Source organism: Silurus meridionalis, chromosome 23 (assembly GCF_014805685.1).
Source record: "Silurus meridionalis isolate SWU-2019-XX chromosome 23, ASM1480568v1, whole genome shotgun sequence".
In the NCBI taxonomy this organism is placed as follows: domain Eukaryota; kingdom Metazoa; phylum Chordata; class Actinopteri; order Siluriformes; family Siluridae; genus Silurus; species Silurus meridionalis.
In genome coordinates this window covers 9,641,723-9,665,196 of record NC_060906.1, presented here as the reverse complement: position 1 = coordinate 9,665,196, position 23,474 = coordinate 9,641,723, and the positions used below count along the sequence as shown (strand labels likewise).

Below are 23,474 nucleotides of genomic sequence, written 5' to 3'. Positions count from 1 at the left end.
ATTCCTGAGTTGCTTTTCTGGTCACAGCAGTGATAAAGAATGATTATTGAAGTTAAAGTAACCTTCCTGTCAGACTGAACCAGCCTGGACATTCTCTTCTAATATTTCTTATTAAAAAGTGGCCACTAATTCTAAAAAATATATTAAATTTAATTGAAATTATATGCACAATTCCTTTAGTCAAAACCCTGTCCCAGGTGAAGAGCAGTAAGTAGGTACGGGTGGATCGATCTTAAAGTATCGATATTTTTTATATTGGCATCGTACCAAATTCTAAAATAGAAATATTGAACGTATTATTATTATTATTATTTTAAACAAGTGAGGTTTGAATATTTTAATAATGGTAATACGCCATACAGTATATAAATATTTTAACACTTAAATATGAAATGTCAATGGGAACTATATCTTATGCCGCTGTTCCACCAATTATCATGGCAACATTCGCTCACTCAGTCAGAGCGCATTCAGCCTTGGTTTAAAATGGGATTCGAGTGCATGGCTCAAATCATGACTGAAATCAAAAGAAGCATAATCTGTAGTTATTTCACTCCAGTTAACAATGATGAAGCTTCATGTGACATGAACAATACACCACACCACAAATATGACAAAACATTTAAAAGTAAAACACCCTATATAGCACGATAGAGAAGAGCTGAGGAGAGCAGAGGATGTAATACAGACAAGACCCCCATCTTCTTGCTTGAGAAAGAGATGAAGATCTCTACGATGTAGAATCGTTTCAGAGAGCTATACTTTATACCATACAGATTGTTTCAGATATGAAGATATCACAGTACTTCATGTGGAGAAGAATATTACATTGCATACCCTTTTTAACAGTGAGAATTTTATTAAAACTTTTTATACATTTTTCTAAAAGTATCGGTATTGATATCGATGATACTTGATCTTGAAAGTACTTGGTATCGGTCACCCTTGAAGAGCAGAACCCCTTAAGAAAGATCATGCTTTTTTATTGTGGGAATGTTGTTCTTCGGATGATAAACTGTCTAGTTTTTGCACCAAACACATATTTTGGAAATACACTTGAATTTCCAGCTCTATCAAAAGTGGTCCAAGGAAGGAACAGTGATGAACCTGTGAGGCCGAGTTTCATTGATGAACGTTGGGAGACAACACAATGATCATAATGTACACACACATATATATATATATATATATATATATATATATATATATATATATATATATATATATATATATATATGTACGTATATAATTTTTTCTTCTTATACTTTTTACTTCAGTCGTGCTGCATTCCGATTGGCTGATCTGTTGATCTCCAGGTATAATTGGCTTTTCACTCCTCGGTCGCGCGCTTTGATCCAGTCAATCCCCCAATCCGCTTCCGCCAGAGCGCTCGTGCGCTGCGCCGGTCCTCATTCACGAAGCCGTTTCACGGAGGACTAGTGCGCGAGCTGCGCTGATGACGCTAACATCCGCCTCCAGGTGAGGTCAAGCATAGCGGAAAACGGAAGCGCATTGTTGACAGGTGGACAGGGGGTGGAGAAATAAAATAAAACAAACAACAATAATAATAAATACATATACACATCCTATATGTCCGACGTACGACGGTGAGAGAGATGGATCTAAACAAAACGGTGTTATGTGAGAGCCTGATTATTTGGGTAAGTTGAAAATCCGGTGTCATTTATCCGCGCGGTCCACCGGAATGTCCTCCGGTCACGGGTTATTTATGCAGCTTAAAATCAATGACGGTATCAGTACCTGCCGCAGGTAATCGGATGTCGTGCAGCGTGTTTATTTCTCTCTGCGGAGACATTATAACACAACACCATCTCAGTGATCACAGTGAAGTCCTGTAGGTTTTAGTGGTTAGAGGAACATTTGTGTTATAACTCGTGTGTTTATGTTCATGGACTGCATGAGCAACCATTATGTGTTGAAGAAGAACCTCTAGACTGTTTGTAGAAGTTTTAGGTTTCTCATACCTTATGCACTTATTCTTCTTTTGCACATATCTTGCATTACAATTTTTTCCTTCACTTGAGCTTGAAAGCCCACACCTGTATGACATTGAGCTTGTGCCATTGAATTATGGGTTCAGAAGGTTGGAGTGGAAGTTCTCAAGATACCAGTTACCATAACCACACTCAACATGTTTTCATTTCAATACGAATCCCAACAGAAATGTAATTGAATTACTATATGGACATCCAAATTTATGTGGTTCTTCTCAAAACTGTAAAAACGAACTTGGGGGCACACAATTGTATCAGATGTGGTTGAACCTGGTAACGTTTTCCATTCACTTGAACTACGAGACCCAAACCTTTGCACAAAGCTGGGACCATGAAGATATTGTTTACATTGATTTACATTGAAATATCTTTATTGACCTGCTACAGAGCTTTGACCTCAACACCACTAAAGACCTTTGGGATGAATTGGAGCGCTGACTGCACTCCAGGTCTTTTCAGAATAAAGAAGCTTTATTTCTTGTAAAATATACTGTACATTGAAATTGATTCTTCAACTATTCCAACTTGTTAGGAAACTGGGGTCAGAGCTCAGGATCAGAGTAGCAGCTTTGCTGGGGCTCAAACCTCAAATAAGTGACCATATCCAAGACTTTATTAACATCTCTTTGGCTGAATGAGCAAAAATCCCCACAAAACCTACTGTAACATCTTCCCTAAAGAGTGGAGGCTATTGTGCAGTCTATATAGTGCATCTAGATCTTTCTCCTTTTGGCTTAAAGTGAAATAAATCTGGCAACCAATTAATTGGCTAGTAATCTAATTGAGCGTCAATCAGATGGAAACACCTCAGTTGATCAAATTAAAGGGGGGGGGGTAGATCTGAAATAATAGTAATAATATTTTTTTTACGACATACACTTAAAGCAGATGTTTTGCTTGGGAATCTAAGGGATAAACATGCAAATGAATATTTGAACGGAATCTGCAGCGGCATTGAATTCGTTCGAATCGACGGAAATGAGCGCATGTAAACGTACCTTATGATAGTGAATTCGTGAGTTTGCATGCACTGCGGGTTTTTTTGCTTTCTTGGCGTCAAAATAATCAGTGATATGAATATCCGGTTTTGTTTGTATGTGCTTTCAGATGCAAACCTTTAACACTGCAGCACCATGTAAGACAGTGGAGGATCTGACCTCTGGTGCAGCTATGGCACAAGCTCTGCATCAGATGTAAGTCTACCTTACGCTTCTTTTTTTTTTTTTCTTCTCACTTCTCTTCGTTTATCCAAGTCACCCTTTTTAGTAACTGCCTTTTCCCCTCCTAAATATTTCACAACGCTCACTGAATCGTGGGTATTCTGCAGGATCCTATTACGTGAGCAAGGATCCGCTCTGCCTGAGAAACCTTTAATATGGCGGAGGAAGTGTGTTTCTTGGAGGTCTGTGTGCTTGTCTTAGATTCCCCTCAGTGCTGTTTTAAGAACAGTAGTTAAATTTTTGCAGGATTTATTTGGAAATATCATAACCAGAAACTGATTTCATCCTGAAATTGATCCAATCAGGATGAAAGTCACATCAAGGTACAATTAATAGATTAATTTGTCTTTGTCATTCAGATGTTACTTATAATTTCATGTACTTACACTTTCTTCAAGTTTTGTCAAAAAATAGTACCATTAGTAGATAAATGGCACTACAATGAGGTAATTACAAATTGTGCACTTGTATTTTTCTATGAACTTCGATGTGTCAGTAAAAGGTGGTAAGAATTAAGTGTAAATTATGTATCATTCTTTATTGTCAGTCATTTAGGCAAAATGTATTTATTCATTAATGATACAAAAACACTGATAATACAAAAAATGTATATATAATAATTTTTTTAATCCAAAAGAACATGAACACACACCATGCTGTAATACGCTAGTTTGCCATTCGATAATTCTTGTTGGTTTCCTCAAAACACAAATATTGTGTAAATTCTTCTTTGCGAAATCCGAATCAACTAACTTCATTTTGGAATCGATCCCAACATGGTCAAAGTCACAGCATGGTCGAATGTTCGAAATAGTATTTTTTTCGAAACCATTCTTATTGTGCGTCTTACAGCGATATTATTTATAGTTATTTGTTTATGTTCAGGAGTCAAAATTGACAGAGATCGCATTAGGTTTAAGCTTCCTAAATACATTCTATATGGACATCATTAAGGAAAATACATAATAATATAATTTAAGTGCAGTTTTAGAATCATTTCGAAGGACTCGCCAAAAACAGCACATACAATATATATGTTTAAGAAATGTGACTCATACAAGTTCATAACAGAAATTGGTTTGTCAAATGTTTACATTTACAGTCAGAAGATGTGTTTATAGAGTAAGTCAGATATCAACCAAATGACACATCTAATGAAATAAATAATGATAAATGGTATTTTACTTTAACATGAACATACTCTTCTTCTTCTTCTTCTTCTTCTATTGGGTGCACCCATTAGGGGTCACCACAGCGGATCATCAATCAAACCTCCTCCTTGTCTTCCTCTTTTCCTCCTTCCTGGTGGCTTCATCCTCAGCATTCTCCTACCGATATACCCCATGTCCCTCCTCTGCACATGTCCAAACCATCTCAATCTCGCCTCCCTCACCTTGTCTCTAAAACGTCCTACATGCGCTGTCCCTCTTATAAACTCATTTCTAATCCTGTTCATCGTCGTCACTCCCAACGAAAACCTCAACATCTTCAGCTCTGCTACCACCAGCTCCACCTCCTGTCTTTTACTCAATGCCACTGTCTCTAATCCATACAACATCGCAGGTCTCACCACAGTCCTATAAACTTTCCCTTTCACTTTTACAGATACTCTTCTATCACAAATCACTCCTGCTATCACTCTTCTTCACTCACTCCACCCTGCCTGCACTCTTTTCTTCACTTCTCTAACACACTCTCTATTACTTTGCACTGTTGACCCCAGGTACCTGAACTCCTCCACCTTCTCCACCTCTTTTCCCTGCAACTGCACCACTCCTATTCAATTCAATTAAATGTTTGTATATTTGTATATTGCTTTTAACAATTGACATTGTCGCAAAACAGCTTTCCAGACATCAAATACATTACAAATATTCATTTTACATTTCTAAATTAGTCTCCAAGTTTATCCCTAATGAGTGAGCCAGTGGAGTCAGTAGCAAGGATAAACTCCCTGAGATGCTATGAGGAAGAAACCTTGAGAGGAACCAGACTCGAATAGGAACCCATCCTCTACTCTACCAACACTGAACCTCCATTCATTATAGTTCCATCATTGTTGAGGTTATCAGCTGTTAACTGATGGATTACTAGTATTAGGATGGACAGTTTTAAGATTTTCTTATCAGGTGGCAGTGTTTTTATTTGATGGAGGTGCTACAATATTTACCACTAGTCAATATTTCTGAAACATTCTCCATAAAGAAATATTACTGTAATGACTACAGGCAATGCAGTGCTGTCGAAATCACAGGAGAATTCTTCATGCTCTTATAACTTCTTATTATATATAGAGATTCGTCCTGGTTCAGTGACAGCTGGCTGACCCGGATTAAGGACGGCGTTGGAGATAATCTGAGACTCAAGGTAAACTACTATACGTTCCTCTAGCAGGTTTATTCACTTTTTGTGGCATACTGTTTAGCTTTTTTTTTTCATTTGTTTCCCTGCAGTTGAACAACCTTAAGAAGATCCTGCAGATGATCATTGATTTCTATAACGAGGTAAGTCTGAGAGCGACTCAAGAACCAATAAAAGAATTACTGTCCATCAGAACAGCCGAAATCTTCTGAGCAACATTTATTGCCATTTATACAGCAGGGCCTGCTTTTATTTCCGTCCAGAGAGCAGCAAGATTTTTCTTTTTTCTATATTAGCATAAAGAACATTGTTTAAACCAAGTTTTAAACCTAAATTTTTATTCCTTCAATGTTATTCATCATCCCTATATCATTTCCTTTTGTGTGTGTGTGTGTGTGTGTGTGTGTGTGTGTTTGGGGTAGGTCCTGAATCAGCAGATTTCAGGCTTCCCATGCCTGATGTAGTGCGTGTGGCTGAACACTCTGACAACGTGGAGCTCGGACGCCTCCTGCAACTCATCCTTGGCTGTGCAGTTAAATGTGATCGGAAACAAGGTACCTGTTATACTCATTTTCCTGTTACTGTTTTCTATTATGTAGTCTAAAAATAATTTATGATGTAGTTCAGTAAATCAGCACTTTGTTAAAAACTTTGTGCCTCTCGATAGAAATGAGTTTGTCTAGTATTTACATTGCCATGAACCAGGGCCGGCGCTAGCTATAGGTGAAGCAGGTGATTGCTGAGGACCTCGGGCTTGAAGGGGGGGCCTCCATAACCGTAACAAACCTACACTATATTGCCAAAAGTATTGGGTCACCTGGTCATAAGTATGGTATGGGATTTTTTAAGCATTGAATTTCACATTTAGTTCCAATTTGCTCATATCATTCTCTCCAATCTCCTGGGAAGATGTTCCACTAGATTTCGGAGTGTGCAGATGGATATTTGTGTTCATTAGACACAAGGGTGTTATGAAAGGCAGTGATGTAGGTGAGAAGGCCTGGGGTGCGGTCAGCGTTCCAATTCATCCCAAAGGTGTTCAGTAGGGATGAGATCAGAGCTCTATAGCAGGCTGCTCAAGATCTTCCTCTCCAAAGCATGTAAGCCAGATCTTCAAGGACCTCACCTTGTGCACATGGGCATTGCCATGCTGGAACAGGTTTTGGGATTCCAAGTTCAAGTAAATGCAAAATATTATAATAGCGCATCTAAAGTACGATTAAGTGCCTCAGCTTTGTGGTAACAGTTTGGAAAAGAACCATATATAGCAGGAAAGTTCAGGTGACCCAATACTTTTGGAAATATATTGTAATGTATACACTACTTCACCAATCATAATGGGCAGCGTAAGTCAAGGCTCATTGTTCATTGGATATAACTGTCAATCACCTGAAGTGAAACAAGTTAATATCATTATTTAAATGCAGTCGCCATCCTCTAAATCCGAGAAGAGTCTGCGTGCGCACGTTTCTGCGTACTGATCTGATGGTGCCGAAACGAAATCTTCCCTCAGAGGTTGCTAGCAAAAAGCTAAACAGAAGAAAATGCAGCTCGCGATGCAGCTTTGTGATCTACGTGAGCCTTATTCTGACTATTCCCATCAGCGAAAAAAAATAGTAAAAGTTTGTAAATAAAAATTACACAACACTTTATTGGGTGTTATTTAATTGAGTTCATTTCATTTTATTTGTATAGCACTTTTAACAGTGGATATTGTTTCAAAGCAGATTAACAGGAACAGATAGAATTCAGTGCTTACAGTGGTAATTAAAAACCTCCCTCAGAAGGTATGAGGAAGAAACCTTGAGAAAAAACAGACTGAAAAGAAAACATATCACTGCAGTTATGTGTTTGATCAGGACAGTGAGGGTTTACATATTTTTTTTTTCTATATTTTTTTAAACTATTTATTTATTTATTTTTAGAGTATATCCAGATCATAATGACCCTGGAGGAATCTGTGCAGCATGTTGTCATGACAGCCATTCAGGAGGTCAGTTTGGTTTATTTATTTACATATTTTTAAAGATACAGGGGTGGACAAACTATAAATTTGAGCTCCATCATGCATGCATATTTTTGGCACCAATCATTCATTTATTTTGGTTTAAAGCTAAAATAATACATTGTAATGGAAATTAATTATTGATGAGGGGATGGCGATGTTGCCCTCTCTAAGCTTATAAAGTTCATGTAGTAGAACATTGTGTTGTTGCTCCCTGGCAAAATGTCACCAAGTAGTAGTAGTTGGTTTTGGCTCTGAGCTGCAGTGCTCTGTTAAAACCCTTCCATTGTTATATAGCATCTCTGTTTTTGCTGGACCTGTTTAACTACATGCTAACACCATGTTGTATATAAACATTTTCTTTACACTGTGTTATCTACTACATTTAAATTTTCATGTATTTATTTCTATATTCATACCCAAGTACCCAAGGTAAATTTTGTTGCAAAAAGATTTTAGGGTTTATTTTCTTCCTCTTATTGTTGAACCCACTTGTCCACCAAGCAACTTTAAATAAGAATCAACAAAATCTGCTTGTGTTGTGTCTAATTGTAAATAATGATAAATCACATCTTTTTATTTTATTTTTGCAGTTAATGAGTAAAGAGTCCATGACCCAATTTGGTCCTGAGCCGCAGGGTGATGTAGAACATCAGGTAAGAGATTTAAGGGACTAATTCTATGGTAAAGATACGTACATACGTACATACATACATACATATATAAATACACACATACGTACATACATACATACATATATAAATACACACATACGTACATACATACATATATAAATACATACATACATACATACATACATATATAAATACACACATACGTACATACATACATACATACATATATAAATACATATATAAATACACACATACGTACATACATACATACATAACTATATACGTACATACATACATACATACATAACTACATACATACATACATACATACATACATATATAAATACACACATACGTATGTACATACATACATACATACATACATACATATATAAATACACACATATGTACGTACATGCATACATACATATATAAATACATATATAAATACATACATACATATACATACATACATACATAAATATATAAATACATGCATATATACGTACGTACATACATACATAACTACATACATACATACATACATACATAACTACATACATACATACATACATACATACATACATACATACGTACATACATACAGATGATGTGTAAATGTCCATGTCTGTGTGAGAGTCCAGTGTGGCCTGTGAGGCAAACATGTTCCAGTCAGTATCTGTAAACTGTTGCTGTAGAGAAGAAAGTTCTCTGGCCATACCTTTACTGTCCTCACAGCTGGTTTCATCCGTTTGATCAGTGTGTGTATTTGGGTAGCATGAACACAGAGAGGTGATCAGACTGTCCCAAATGGGGGAGGGGAATGGCCGTGTATGCCGCAGGTATGTTTGTGTATACCAGTGTTTTGTCCCCTCTGGTAGAGCAGGAGAAATTCTTTATTTGACTCTGAAATAATTATTCATATGACTCTGAAATGTATGTCTTAAGATTTGGGAATGCTCACGGCATGGCATGTATTTGTTTGCAGCTGAAGAAAGCTCTGGAGGACTTGAGCCAGCTGAGTGCAGAGAAAGACGAGCTGGCTCAACGTTGTCAAGAGCTTGACATTCAGGTGAGGACTTTGAGTGCAGGCATTGCTACGAAGATATACAGAACTTTTTCTTCCAGAAGAAAAATGAAAATGTATGTCAGAGAGCACAGAGTCTGTTTTAAATCTTAGAAAAAATAAAAAAAACTTGAATAATCTTTCTCTATTGTGTGTGGCTAAGGTATTATCTTTTATTCACAGATGCTAGGTTTATGTAGTAGATGATCTCTTGTTATTAACACACACTAGAGCAAATCAGCACAAAAGCCATGATGAAGTATATAAAAAAAGGCTGATTGTGGTTGTACCTCCTTTGTCACAGCACTTGTAGAAACAGAATCTTTGAGCCCTGATGTTTATGTATTTATTTATTTATTTTCAAAACAAAACCCCTCTCCTTCATGGATGAGAACGTTTTTGCTATAGAGGGCTGACAGTGAAGGTTGATCCTCACTGACTTTTGGCTGAGCATAAAAAAAAACTTACTCACCTAAATCTGAGAACAGTACAGGTTTGTTCCTACAATGTTTATTTTACTCAGCAGGGTGTTACCCGAGTATGCAGGTACTGAATATACACCTAGATCTTCGTGTTTCGTTCAAATAAGTGCACCTGCAGGTTGTTTCATGACCGAAAAGTTGCTAAACGAGGAGATATTTAGGGCTTCGCCTATTGAGAAATGATCTTGGAGCACAGTATCACTGTAATCCCGTCCTCACACTGTTGTGAATCTGACCCAATGCTGACACTGATTTTTAACAGATATAAACGTGCCCTTGGTGACTGAAAGGTAAGTCCAAATGCATGGCTATAAAGCCTAATCCAAGCCTTACTAAAGTGTCGTCCTAACCAACCTAACCAACCTAACTCTGTGGAAGTACTCACAAAACCTGAGCTTTTTTTTTTATTTAAAAAAACAAAACAAAAAAATACACAAACCCTGCTCGGAAATACTTATTCTGTGGTTAACATCAGCTAATATACATGTACTTTTTTTTGTTCTGATATCCTGATCCTGTTCTGACAGTTAATAATAATTTTTACTGCATAAAACTTTTCCGGTGGTGTTTTGTATTAACCAATCAAAGTCTTCCAAGAGCAAAAGAGGTGCACCAATTTATCCAAATAGTTTTTTCTGTTGTGACACTCCAGAATGGGTTGGAACAGTAACAAATCGTCCCAATAACAGCAACGGCTCCTCACACAATCTCTTCAAAAACCATCATTTTCTTGGTTCATTTAACCTCTGACCCTGTTAACAGGTGGCAATTCTGCAGGAAGAGCAGAATAGCCTATTAGCGGAGAACGATGTCTTGACGGATCGAGCCAGCCAACTGGACTCCTTCGATGATCCCTGCACTCCATCAGGGAAAAAACACAGTCAGCTCCAGCTCCAGATAGAACAGCTTCAAGAAGAGAACTTCAGGTACTATAGAGTTAACGCATATAACTAGCTTTCAATCTGAAAATGGAGTGTGCTCTTGGAGTGTGCTTGTGGAGATTTGTGATCATTCAGCCACTTGTGTGGTAGTAGTCCAGAAGTCAGTTACTGATGAAGGTGAGGTGAGGAGGCTTGGGGTGCAGTCAGCATTCACATTCATCTCTGAGGTGTTCAGTTGGGTTTGGAGCTCTATACAAGGCCACTCAAGATCTTCCACTCCATCCAATGTAACACATATTATCATGGAGCTGGCTTTGTGCATTGTCTCGCTACAACAGGTTTGGGTCTCCTAGTTCAAATGAAGGAAAGATTCAATGCTACTGCCTCCAAAGATCCTAATCCATTGTGTGCAAACAGTTTGTGGAAGTTCTTAATACAACTGGTGTCTCAGTCCATTTTGTCCATTTAATGTATCTGTTGAATTATTGATTCTTAATAATTGGTCAAAAAGAGGTATTTTGCTCAATTTACCTTTAATTATATATTATTATTATTAATAATTAATGATATTCTTCTAAATCTAGTCATCTATATTTTAATATTGTCATTTTCCAATTCACATCAATGCAAGTGTGATTTAAAAAAGAATAGCAACAAAAAATTGATGCAGCTCACTGGTAAGTGGCGCTATGGTGAGCTATTTTTAGAAAAGGCCTGCGGGCAACTCATGTGGTCCTTGCGGGCAACCTGGTGCCCACGGGCACCATGCTGGTGACCCCAAATTTAGTGCTTCACATCATTGTCTTTATCTTTGTTGGTATTTATATACTGTATAAAAATGCACTCGTCCTAACATGAAACATTGTTTCTATAGTAACAATGTAGACCGGAAATAGTTTAGCTAATGCTCCAAGTAAACCTTTAAAAAACATGTAAGTTTGAGATGGTAAACTTTTGTCCAAGGATATTTTTTTTTTAACGTCAACAGTCAGTAGTAACGTCCGTTGATTTTTTGACACACAAAAGTATTCAGGAGAGTCGACTTAATGGTCTTCCAAGTTGGATTTCCAGAACATTCCTGAGGCAATGTCCATGTTTTCTAAGCTTTCATAATGTTAAAGTTAAAAGATAAAAGTTTCCATTAAAAAAACAAATTAGCATTAGCAACCTAGCCATGAAATGGAGAGGAATAAAACACTTTGGGATGCTCTATTATTAAAAAAAGCTGTTCGTGTCATGACTGGCGAACTTCCGAACAGGTTGGGATATGGGAAAAAGAATTTCAATATGCTTTAATGCATATGTGACTAATAAATGCTCGTCTTTTTTTGTGGAACCGGTTTAACCCAGATTCTGACTTAAGTAAATGAGTCAACCCTTATATAACATACAGTATACATTTTGTGTGTGCGCCTATTTAGAGTGAGAAATAGTTTAACCAAAGATTAGATCTTAGATTAGATCAATAATACCAACAGATTGATTCCATTTTAAGTCGGTGGACTAATAAAGTGAATGTAATGTAAACCGAAATGCTGAAACACAGACTTTTCTAAAAACATGTGACCTGCAGTGCCTGTAAGGTGTGTAACTGTTTCTGCTTTCTCTGTTTCGTTTTGCGATTGTAAGACTGGAGGCAGCTAAAGATGATTACCGTATTCACTGTGAGGAGCTGGAGAAGCAGCTGGTAGAGCTTCAGCATCGTAACGATGAACTCACCAGCCTGGCTGAGGAGTCACGCTCGCTGAAGGACGAGCTTGATATACTGAGGTGTGTCACAGAGATTTATTTATCTTTACTGTGCTAATAATTGGACTTTTTCCAGTATCATACTGATGTACTCACTGAGAAGTTTCTTACATGTTCTTGTATGGTTTTTTGTTTGTTTTTTGCATAAAAATGACTCGTGTTCCATGAATCCATTTGCTCTGAAGTTACAGAAACACAGCTTCTCTTTTGTATTTTGTTTCTATCTGCCATATTGTTAACTGTAGTTAGATATGTTTTGACAGAAATTCAACTTTTACATTTGGAGGGAATCTGCTTTCAGTAAGGAATATGTGCCACACACTCTCTGAAAACTGCATGATTTTGCCCACACACTCTTCAGCAGCCACCACTACAACTCCTGTAATTGCTTACGTAGATGTTTTATTAAAAAGCTGCATAGTTGTTTGTATAGTTTACTTTATATCTTACATTCTTATCAAGCCCACCCCCATTGGGGACAGCTATATTGCAGCCCACGTCTATTTATTTTTGTGTTCTTAGGGAGGAGGGGAGCCTTTATACGGGGACATTTAAAAATGTAGTTTAATTCATAAATATGACCTGAAACATCATCAGGTTTTCACACAAGCAGACTAGAGAAAGGAAATCCCATAAAATAAATGAGACAATATATTATACTTGGTCATTTATTTTTTGAGAAAAGTTATCCTTTATTACATATCTGTGAGTGGTATATGAACCTACTAATCTCATGTCTGTGTAAGTATTTAAACCTTTGCTTTTAGTATCTGGCGTGACCCCCTTGTGCATCAATAACTGCAAGTGAAGGTTTCCAGTAACTATTGATCAGTCCTGTTGATCTGTTGTTCACTTTAATCAATAAATAAATGACCAAGTTTAATATTTTAGAATGACCAAAAATTCAGGGTTCAAGGGTTCACAAACTTTTCAGTAGCACAGTAACATTTTGGAGAATTTCTAACTCTTCAAAGGCCACAAATGTGCACGTTTGGGAGATTTTTTTTAAATATTTTGATTTGTCATTAGATTTATTATTTTAGAAATGTGACTCCCAAAATACTGCACAACTGGAAGGTTTTTACAGCGCTTCACTTTTTCCTCATTTGTTATGTTACAGCTTTATTTAAAAATAGATAAAATTCATTATTTTCCTCAAAGTTCTACAAAAATTACCCCAAAATGATAACGTGAAAGAAGTTTGTTCAAAACCTTCCAAATATATTAAAAAAATAAAAATAAAAAAATAAGTCACCGGTACATAAGTATTCACAGCCTTTGCTCAATACATTGTTGAAGCTCCTTTGGCACCAATTCCAGCCTTAAGTCTTTTTGAGTTTGATGCTACAACCTTGGTACACCTATTTTTGGGCAGTTTCTCCCATTCTTCTATACAGAACCTCTCAAGCTCCATCAGGTTAAATGGGGAGTTTCGGTGCACAGCCATTCTCAGATCTCTCCAGATCTCGCCACTCAAGGACATTCACAGAGTCGTCCCATAGCCACTCCTTTGTTATCTTGACTGTGTTCTTATGGTCATTGTCCTGTTAAAAGATAAACCGTCGCCCAGAGGTCCAGAGCGCTCTGGAACAGCTAGTGGCCACGTGATGAGCGGTGCCTAGTTTCCTCCATAGACAATTGGCATTCAAGGTTTGAGAGTCCTTTAGGTGCCTTTAGGGAAACACCAAATGTGCCTTTTACTGAGGAGTGGCTTCTGTCTGGCCACTCTACCATATATGCCTGAATGGTGGAGTGTAGCCAAGATAGTTGTTCTTCTGGAAAGTTCTTCACTCTTCACAGAGAAACTCTGGAGCTTTTCAGAGTGGCCATCGGGTTCTTGGTCACCTCCCTGACTAAGGCCCTTCTCCCCCCAATCGCTCAGTTTGGCCGCGTAGCCGCGCTATGAAGAGTCCTGGTGGTTCCAAACTTCTTTTATTTACGGATGATGGAGGCCACTGTGCTCATTAGGACCAAAAACTCTGTCATATGTTTCTGTCAGATCTATGCCTCGATACAATCCTGTTTTTGAGGTCTACAGACAATTTGTATTTATTTTAAATACATTTGCAAAGATTTCAAACAAACTTGTCTCATGTTGTGATTATGGGGTATTGTTTGTATAATTTTGAGGAAAATAATGAATTTTGGAATAAAGCTGTAACATAACAAAATGAGGAAAAAGTAAAGCACTGTGAATACTTTCCAGATGCACTGTATGTTAAAAAAAAAAAAAAAGCATGAAAGAAAAGTTTTTGTTAAATAAATAAATACAAATATATTAAGTAATAAATACAAAATTCAAAACCAAAATTCAAAATTTTGTTCAGCGTGAAATGACTCAACCTGGTAAGTCACGAAATATAGTCATTGCAACCTTCTGACATCTAACTGTATGTTTGTATAGGAGCTGCTCTGATCGGGCTTTGAAGCTTGAAGCCTCTGTGGAGACGTACAGGAAGAAGCTGGAGGATCTTGGTGACCTGAGACGACAGATGAAAGCTCTGGAAGAGAAGAATATGACTTACATGCACAACACTGTGAGTCTGGAGGAGGAGCTTCGCAAAGCCAACGCTGCTCGTGCCCAGCTAGAAACGTACAAAAGACAGGTAAAGAGCAGGATGTAGCTCATCAGCACATATATATTCATGTAGCACACAGTTTAGCTGAATAACTGTGACTTCCTGTTTCCAAGTTAATAGAAATGTATAAATAAAATGAAAATTTCTACCCAAAACACCAAAGTTTATTCTGAAAGGTATAAACACACCATACAAGTAAACACACACCCTAGGCATTTACATATTTTTAAATCAGGTCCAGGAGCTTCACAGGAAGTTGTCTGAAGAGACTCGCAGAGCTGATAATCTGGCTTTCGAGATGAAGAAGTTTGAGGAAAATCATGAAGCCATATTAAAGGAGAAAGAGGTATAAACTTGTATCACTTACAGATTTATATAATACAAAGCTTCTAGAAGTGTTCGATCGTACTGTACTTTTCTACCAAATCTACCAGAGGATCATCATTGAGCGAGACTCTCTGAAAGAGATCAATGAAGAGCTCCGCTGTACACAAGCTCAGCAAGACCAGCTTCTGCAAGCAGGTATGTCATTAGAGAATGTAAATAGAAAAACATCACTAAGGTATCGCTTTATTCTCAAACATCACGGCTCTCGGATCAGAAGACTGTTGAGCTGAGATTAAGCAAACTACACTAGTATTGAAAAAAAATTATTATTTGAAATAAAAAAATGAATGTATTTGTTGCTTTCATTAACTGTGCTTGACAGTTAGCATGCAGAGTTACCAGAGTTGAATTTTACCATCTGCTATCAATACAATCATATCGGCAGCCACCATGACTTGTTTTAATGACGAAAAAAGTGGCAGGATTTAGAAAAATGTACAACAGATTAATCACTATTACAGAGATGTAAGCATGACGTTGTCATGGTATTCAAGAACCGCCATTTCGTATTCACGATATTTCTGGCAAGACTATTTGCCAGATCCAAATGAGGGCTTGATAATAAACTGAGAAATATCAGACATATATCCTTGTAAATCAAAGCTCAGAAATGAATTCAGCTTCCACTCAGCAGAGAATAAGGAAATCCTGTATGTTTTTGACCTTCAGAAATGTATAAGACTGGAAGTCCGACCCGGGACACCTTGGCAGCTGAGATGTTGCCCATTGAGTACAGGTATTGTGGGATCAGTTTCCGATTCGTGGTGTACGTTCTGCCGGGAAGGACAGGTTTGACATCTCTGTGTTTGTATAAAGGGAGAAGTTCATTCGCTTGCAGCACGAGAATAAGATGCTCCGGGTGCAGCAGGAGGACTCCGAGAACGCGCGTATTGCCGAGCTCCAGATGCAGCTGGAGGAGGCACGGCGCTCACGTAGTGAGCTAGACACCGAGAACAGGTACCGTGTTGCAACTCTTACACATCTCAAATCAACTAGACTCACATGTGCACATTAGGAATTGGATTCTAGGCGGTGTGTAGCTTGATCTATTAATGCTTTGTGGCACAAATACAGAATTGTGGAAAATGTAATGGTGAACGTGGTTGTCGTAGGTTGGACAGAGAGAGCATCATTGAGCTACAGCAGCAGGTTGAAGACTTGCAGAAAGCTCTCCAGACCCATGGAGCCAAATCTGAGGATGTGAGTGTACCCCGATAACACACTGTACAGTCTGTACATCCTCATGTCTTTAGTATACAGTAGATCATTTGAATCTTTTTAATTGAATCGATTTTTTTTCTCCTAGTCTCATCTAAAGAAGAAGCTGGATGCTCATATGTAAGTTTTCATTTGATTTCATCTGTCTTTAGTGTTTTTTATAAACATCCAGTAATCTGGGGTCATCAGGACGTATTGTACTTCTAAAAGAATATAAAACTTACCAGTTCACCACAACAGCATGTAACAGTGTAGGTAGAAGTGATGTCTGGTTATGACATTAGATCGGATGATTATATCGATTGCATAATATGACTATTAGATACACACTCACACTGTTTAAAGTCCGTAAGCCATGATCAGAAGTTTGCTGTCTGTCCTTTTGTGTAATTTGGACTGGACCCTGTGTGCTTAGGGAATTTATTTTTAGTTTCTTATGCAAGGACCTGCAACTACGACATAAAATGAAGCTCAGATCTAGGAGATCTGCCCAGTGGTTAAATCTCTGGATTACTGTTCGGAACTGTCACGGGTTTGAGCCCAAGGCTCGCAACCCTCGTTGCTCCAGTGGTCCATGTAACAGGGCTGGTCCTATGCTCTGACTTCGGCTTCCTATATTGCTGTGATATGCAAAGATATAACAATGTCAAGTTTATTTCTATAGCGCTTTTTACAATGGACATTGTCTCAAAGCAGCTTTACAGAATTTAACAGTTAAGGTGAACGATGTGTATTTATCCCTGATGATCAGTGACTGTGGCAAGGAAAAACTCCCTTAGATGAATGATGAAGAAAACCTTGAGAGGAACCAGACTCAAAAGGGAAACCCATTCTCATTTGGTTGATATTAAGAGTGTGATTGTACATTTTACAACAATACAGAACACTGGATAGTGAGAACTAACATAAACACTGTTGTGTAAGATTATGAGTAATGTTCTTTCTACAGTCTTATACAGTCATTTGAGATTATGGAACCAGGAGCTACTGAGCAACTAAAATGGCTCAACAATTGGGATCAATAAAGTGTTCTTTAAAAAAAGAATAAAAAATAATCTTTATACCATTCTTATTATCATGCATACACCTGATGGTGGTGCTGTTGTGCTTGGTTCAAACAGACATATCCTATTGCAATCAGCTGCCCTGATACACACAAAAACGCCTTCAATGTATCTCATACTACGAAAAGGTGAAGCTTGGATAAGGCATCAAATATGACTGATTTCCTAACCATTTATACACAAAGACCTCAATTTTTAATCAGGCCACATATAATGAAATCATGTTAGGAAAATTAGTTTTTGTGTGTGTGTGTGTGTGTGTGTGTGAGAGAGAGAGAGAGAGAGAGAGAGCACCCTTCCAAATCTAACTCACCCTTCAAATCTAACTCCATGTCCAACATGATTTTGTTTGTGCCTGTTCTTTCAGGGTTCAGCTGAATGAAGCACAAGATGAGATCATGAGGAAGAAGGAGCTGCTGGAGGACCTGCAGCCGGATGCATCTCAAACCTGTGAGTGTACAGTTTGATTCCGGATCTCTGACATTAAATTATATTTAAAAATTACAATATAAATAATTGCCCAAAACCATACAAAAATATGCAAGGTTTTGTGACAAGTCAAAGTTGAACAAATTACACAGATAATGATTTTTTTTTTTTTTTTACTTCATATTGGTCCACTTTATTGGGTTATATACAGAATTCATCTAGAGATCAACACTGTCATTTAGATTAGTAACAAATGGCACAGATTGGAATTGTATAAGAAATCAAACCTTTATACTTTTTTTTTTTTTTTTAGAACTGGGAAGGCTTAAAATATATAAATTATATTTATACTTAATTATGTCTACATAATTAAGTAAGTGGCAGTGCTGCAGGTGGATTTCTTTTTTTGACTCTTTTAAAGAAACAATATCAGATGGATTTCAGTGTTGGCTGATACTCAAGAATTCAAGTATTAATATCTGTAATATAAAACAACAACAAGTGGTATCAACACATCTCTACATTTTACGAGCTTGTGTTTGTTGAAACACATAATGTTTTTCAACCCTAAACTGACTCTTCTTGTGGGTTTGTGTGATTGTCAATTCATTTTGGATGAACTCCATATGAACTGAAATGACCTCATCCGATATAGATCTTTTCTTTCTTCAGCAGCACTGAAGATGGATGAACTGATGGCTGCTCTGAAAAAGAAGGACGATGACATGCGTGCGATGGAGGACCGATACAAAATGTATTTGGAGAAAGCACGCAATGTGAGTAGGCCCAGGGATGAGCAGTATTTATGATGCATGTATTTCATATAGAAAATAGGATTTTGTATTTGGAAAGGTTGATGAAAATGGCTTCATATGTTGTATACAAAATACGTGTTTTGTATTTTTGTAGTTTTAAAATACTGTAAAATACTTTGTAAGACGTCTACATAAAAATGTGGCCTCTGATTGGTGCCTACTTGGTAGTTCACCCAGACTTGTTGAGATCAGAACAGAAAACTGATCCATATGGAAGAAGGTGGTGAGGGTAAGAAACGTGCAGACCGCCAGCTTCCAAATAGGCATTCAGTAATTGATAAATATTTGATTATTGAATATTGTACCCTAATTGAAATAGCAGTTTAGTAGGATCATGATTTATTAGTTAGAAACGAGTTGCTACTGTATGAATGAGGGGGCCATCGGGTGTCTTCTTATGAATTACTTATTTGTCATTGAGTCAGTGTTGCTGATGCAGAGTAGGTCCTTTGTTACCAAACACCACGTTACTAAATTGTGTGTGTGTGTGTGTGTGTGTGTGTGTGTGTTTGTGTGTTTGACAGGTGATCCGAGCACTGGACCCAAAACTGAACCCAGCCTCAGCTGAAATTCAGTCCCTGAAGAACCAGTTGTCTGAGAAGGAGAAGAGAATAATTACTCTAGAGGTCTAAATTATACCCCATTTATTATTCTGCTGTTGCATTATGGATTCTTATTGGTCAGCGGGGGTTTTGATTCATTTCCTAGAACAGCATGACTCTAAAAGACGCGCTGACCGATTTATATTAATAGCCTAGTTTTACGATGTTATAATTTCAATAGTAATCATTAATTCCCAGGCTCCTCATTTAGTTTTCTTATTAGAAATGTATAATACATCCCTTTTTGAATATCCCTTTTACCCATTTAATGGACTGATTCTCCAATGTCAGCACTGTGTCAGTCCAAGTCAGAGGTAAAGCTGTGTCTTAAAGTTTACCTCCACAGAAAAGCAGCTTTTTTTTTTGCCTTAACTATTAGTGAAAGTGTAGGAAAATTTGTTGATAAGCAATGTACAATCCAAGAGATGATTACAATAAATGGGGAAAAAATATCTTATGTAACTATAACAGTTTGGCCATCCATGTTCCTTTAAAAATATCCTTCTAAATCAGTACACAAACCATGTAGTCGCGTTAAAATAGAGAAACACAAGGTAAAATGCTCCCTTTAAACTTGAGTAAAAATACAAAAGTATTTGCCTTTAAATATACTAAGTATCCAAAGGACATGATTTATTATGAATATAATGTTCCTTTTATCATTTTTGTCACAAAACTCTTTACTTAATAAACTCAATTCATGTAAAAAGACTAATGTTACTCTCCGCACACTGACCTATTAATAGAATGATATTAATGACTCAAACATTGATTGATTTTTATTTAAATTATCATGAGCCCAAAACCTTCTTCAAAAAAATCGCACAGAAAAGGCCATCGTGGTTGTGACAAATTCAAGTCAGGAATTTTCTGTTGTTAGCTGTTGAACTGATGCTGAACTGTATGTTGGTGATAAGTAGATGCCACCAAGCGCCAATCAGAAGTTCAAAACAGAGCGTGCGCTCGATCCTGATTGGTGGCTTGCTGCGTGTTTGACCAGTTAAGTTTTTATTCGCTCAAAAAAAAACGGAACGACTGATTTCCCAAAATGTAAATGAGTAAAATGATATTTGACTTTTGAAGTTGAGTAAAAGTCTCCCCAAAAGAAAATTCTTTAGTAAAGTACAGATAATTACATTTTCTTCGTTTTCGATTTTTGCTTCTGTCTGTGTGTAACTCCCATTCTTTTTTTTCCCGCAGAGAGAGTGTGAGCAGGCTAAGCTGAGAGAGTACGAGGAGAAACTAATTGTGACTGCATGGTACAATAAGGTAAAGAGGATTCAATCTGCGTGTAAATATTGGGAATTCATGCACGTGTTTGAAATCAACGTCTTTCTGTCTAACGCTTGCTGCACAGAGCCTGAATTTTCATAAGCTGGCGATCGAATCTCGTCTGAGCGGCTGCGCGAATTCTCTGGTGCCACCTGGCCAGTCGTTCCTGGCCCAGCAACGTCAGGTGACCAACGCACGGCGCACCATGTCCATCAACGTGCCTGCCGGCTCCTCCAAGTGATGACTCGACTTTCCCAGATATAAATCTGTTTTTTCTCTTTTTTCTTTTTCTTTTTCAAGTGCACACTTAAGTGACCTTAAACACACTGGACTCCTGAATAAAGATGCCATAATGTGAACGTTAGCACTTAGGAACATCCCCCCAGAACCACCACCACCCCCAACACATACATGTGCACATTTATAAAGTGGATGCATGTGTGTGTGTGTGTGTGTATATATATATATATATATATATATATATATATATATATATATATATATATATATATATATATATATATATATACACACACACACACACAAAGACACACACACACACACACACGTGTGTATAATATATGCTTAAAGAATCAAGCACAGGCTTAACACTACAGAAACAATACACACTCAAGCACAGTAAGCTAATTTTACACACTATTTGCCATGCACACTACAATCTACAGCCTCTGCAATTAGTTACCTATGACACGCAGCACCAGCTGTATTACTGGCTCGATATCTATATTTATATCAACAGTTCTGATATATGACACAAAATTCTGAGAAAATATCTCGATATTATGCTTGGTATGGGTTTAGCATGCATGTTAAAAACTCAACTGGACTTCCAGTAGCATTCTATGCAGTCAGCTAATGTGTACTAGTATACTGTAAGTATGAATACTACTATTGCCCTGAATGTGTGTGTGTGTGTGTGTGTGTGTGTGTGTGTGTATATGAGAGAGAGGGAGAGACATATGTTTATTGACATTTCATTTAGTCTCTCAGCTTCCATGCATGTTCATGAAGTCAGCTACATTGAATGATCTGGATAAAGCTTCAGGAAAAATGCATTTTTGGTGCTGGACACCGAATGCTCTTTGTAAAACAAGAATTATTATTACAAGATGACTACTTTTCTTATAATTAAATACAAAAAGTCAACAGCTCAGACACACTGATAAAAAAAATGTAGGTGCTACAGCCAGTCTTTACTCAACTAGAACAAGCTGTGTATATCATGTAATATCCGTAATAACTTTATTTAATACAAAGTTGGTCTGTGATTGAAGTTGTGCATGCTCTTCTAAACAGTCTGGCTTTAATGTGTAAAAGTATCAGATATCAGGATTAAATCACCAGCTCTCGGTCATGGCTTCGTAGCCCACTTGTCCTTATTAGAGGGTGAAATGTTATGGCCTTTCTTTAATTCTTCCTCTGCCTGATTACTTTAGTTTCTGCCAGTATCGTACAAACCGCAATGGTTCTTACTTTTGCTCTCACCCTGGTTAAGGGCAAAGAGGCCTGTGTGTGTTGTTCAACAACAGATTAGTAAACACTAAACACTGGATTGTCTCAGTTTACACTCTTAATGATGAGTTCAGTTTCCTAAATACTTAAATCTCTACATTCACTTTCTATTTCAATTATTATTACATGGAATATAGGAGTTTTATCCTTTAATAGGGAAAAAAACACTTTGAATGATACATAGGTAAAATGATAAAAAAAAAAAAAGAAAAGTAGGCTTTTAAAGTTCTATACGTTAGTACTGAGTGTTATATGTTTTTGTCAATCATAAAGCTTAATAAAGAAAAGAAATGGTTATAATTAATCTGTGGATACCGAAAGCTTTGTTTTCTGCACCAAAAAATAAATGCACACAATAAAGACATGTTTGTGTATTTTGGTTGTTTGTTTTATTAATATTACTGAATCTAATTTATAAATAAATATATATATAAATGATTATCTATCGGTTTTTATTATTATTTATTAAGAAGATGGTTGTTTACATAAGAGTATTTATATATAACTATAATATATTATCTGGTGTATAATATATAGTATATGTATAAATACATCTCGAAATATTAAATATACAATTAAAAAATGTCATGTCATAAAACAGTATGCATGAGCATATTTCCTGCTTAATGGTAAATATATAATTTGTGGCATTTGAATATACACAAGAAACAAAGCACCTGGTTTTGCCTTTCCAAAACAGGAAGTACCAAAAGTCTGGCAGGTTTCTATACATTGAACAGACAAAAGTTTGTAGACCATAAAATGTATATGTGCTTTTTGAAAATCATATTCCACATTCAGCCCCCATTTGTTGTTATAATAACCTCCACTCTTCTGGGAAGATGTTCTACTAGATTTTGGCGCGTGCATGTGGAGATTTGTGATCATTCTGACACAAGGATGTTAGAAAACTCAGGTACTGATGTAGGTGAGGTGTAGTCTGGAGTGCAGTCATCATTCCAATTTATCCCAAAGATCTTCAGTAAAGTTGAGGTCAGAGCTCAATAGCAGGCCACTCAAGATCTTCTACTCCAACCCATGTACACTATATCCTTATGGAGCTGTTTTTTGTGATTCTTAGCTCAAGAAAAGGGAACATTTAATGCTACAACATACAAAGACACTTTATACAATTGTGTGCCTTCGAACTTGTGTACATTA

At 37.0% G+C, this 23,474-nt stretch overlaps 1 protein-coding gene across 1 annotated transcript; it reads left to right on the top strand.

Moving 5' to 3' along the window:
• The first annotated feature begins 1,429 nt into the window (after nucleotides 1–1,429).
• hook1 (hook microtubule-tethering protein 1) lies at nucleotides 1,430–22,687 on the top strand. The gene is given in 23 exon segments (XM_046836692.1): nucleotides 1,430–1,661; nucleotides 3,123–3,208; nucleotides 5,530–5,602; nucleotides 5,689–5,739; nucleotides 6,019–6,043; nucleotides 6,046–6,150; nucleotides 7,522–7,589; nucleotides 8,195–8,257; nucleotides 9,225–9,308; nucleotides 10,547–10,710; nucleotides 12,295–12,435; nucleotides 14,819–15,020; nucleotides 15,229–15,339; nucleotides 15,428–15,515; nucleotides 16,050–16,116; nucleotides 16,197–16,337; nucleotides 16,493–16,580; nucleotides 16,687–16,718; nucleotides 18,030–18,112; nucleotides 18,767–18,867; nucleotides 19,431–19,532; nucleotides 20,709–20,777; nucleotides 20,866–22,687. Coding segments are annotated over 23 exon segments (2,145 nt in total). The 5' UTR covers nucleotides 1,430–1,616; the 3' UTR covers nucleotides 21,022–22,687.
• Nucleotides 22,688–23,474: the final 787 nt, after the last annotated feature.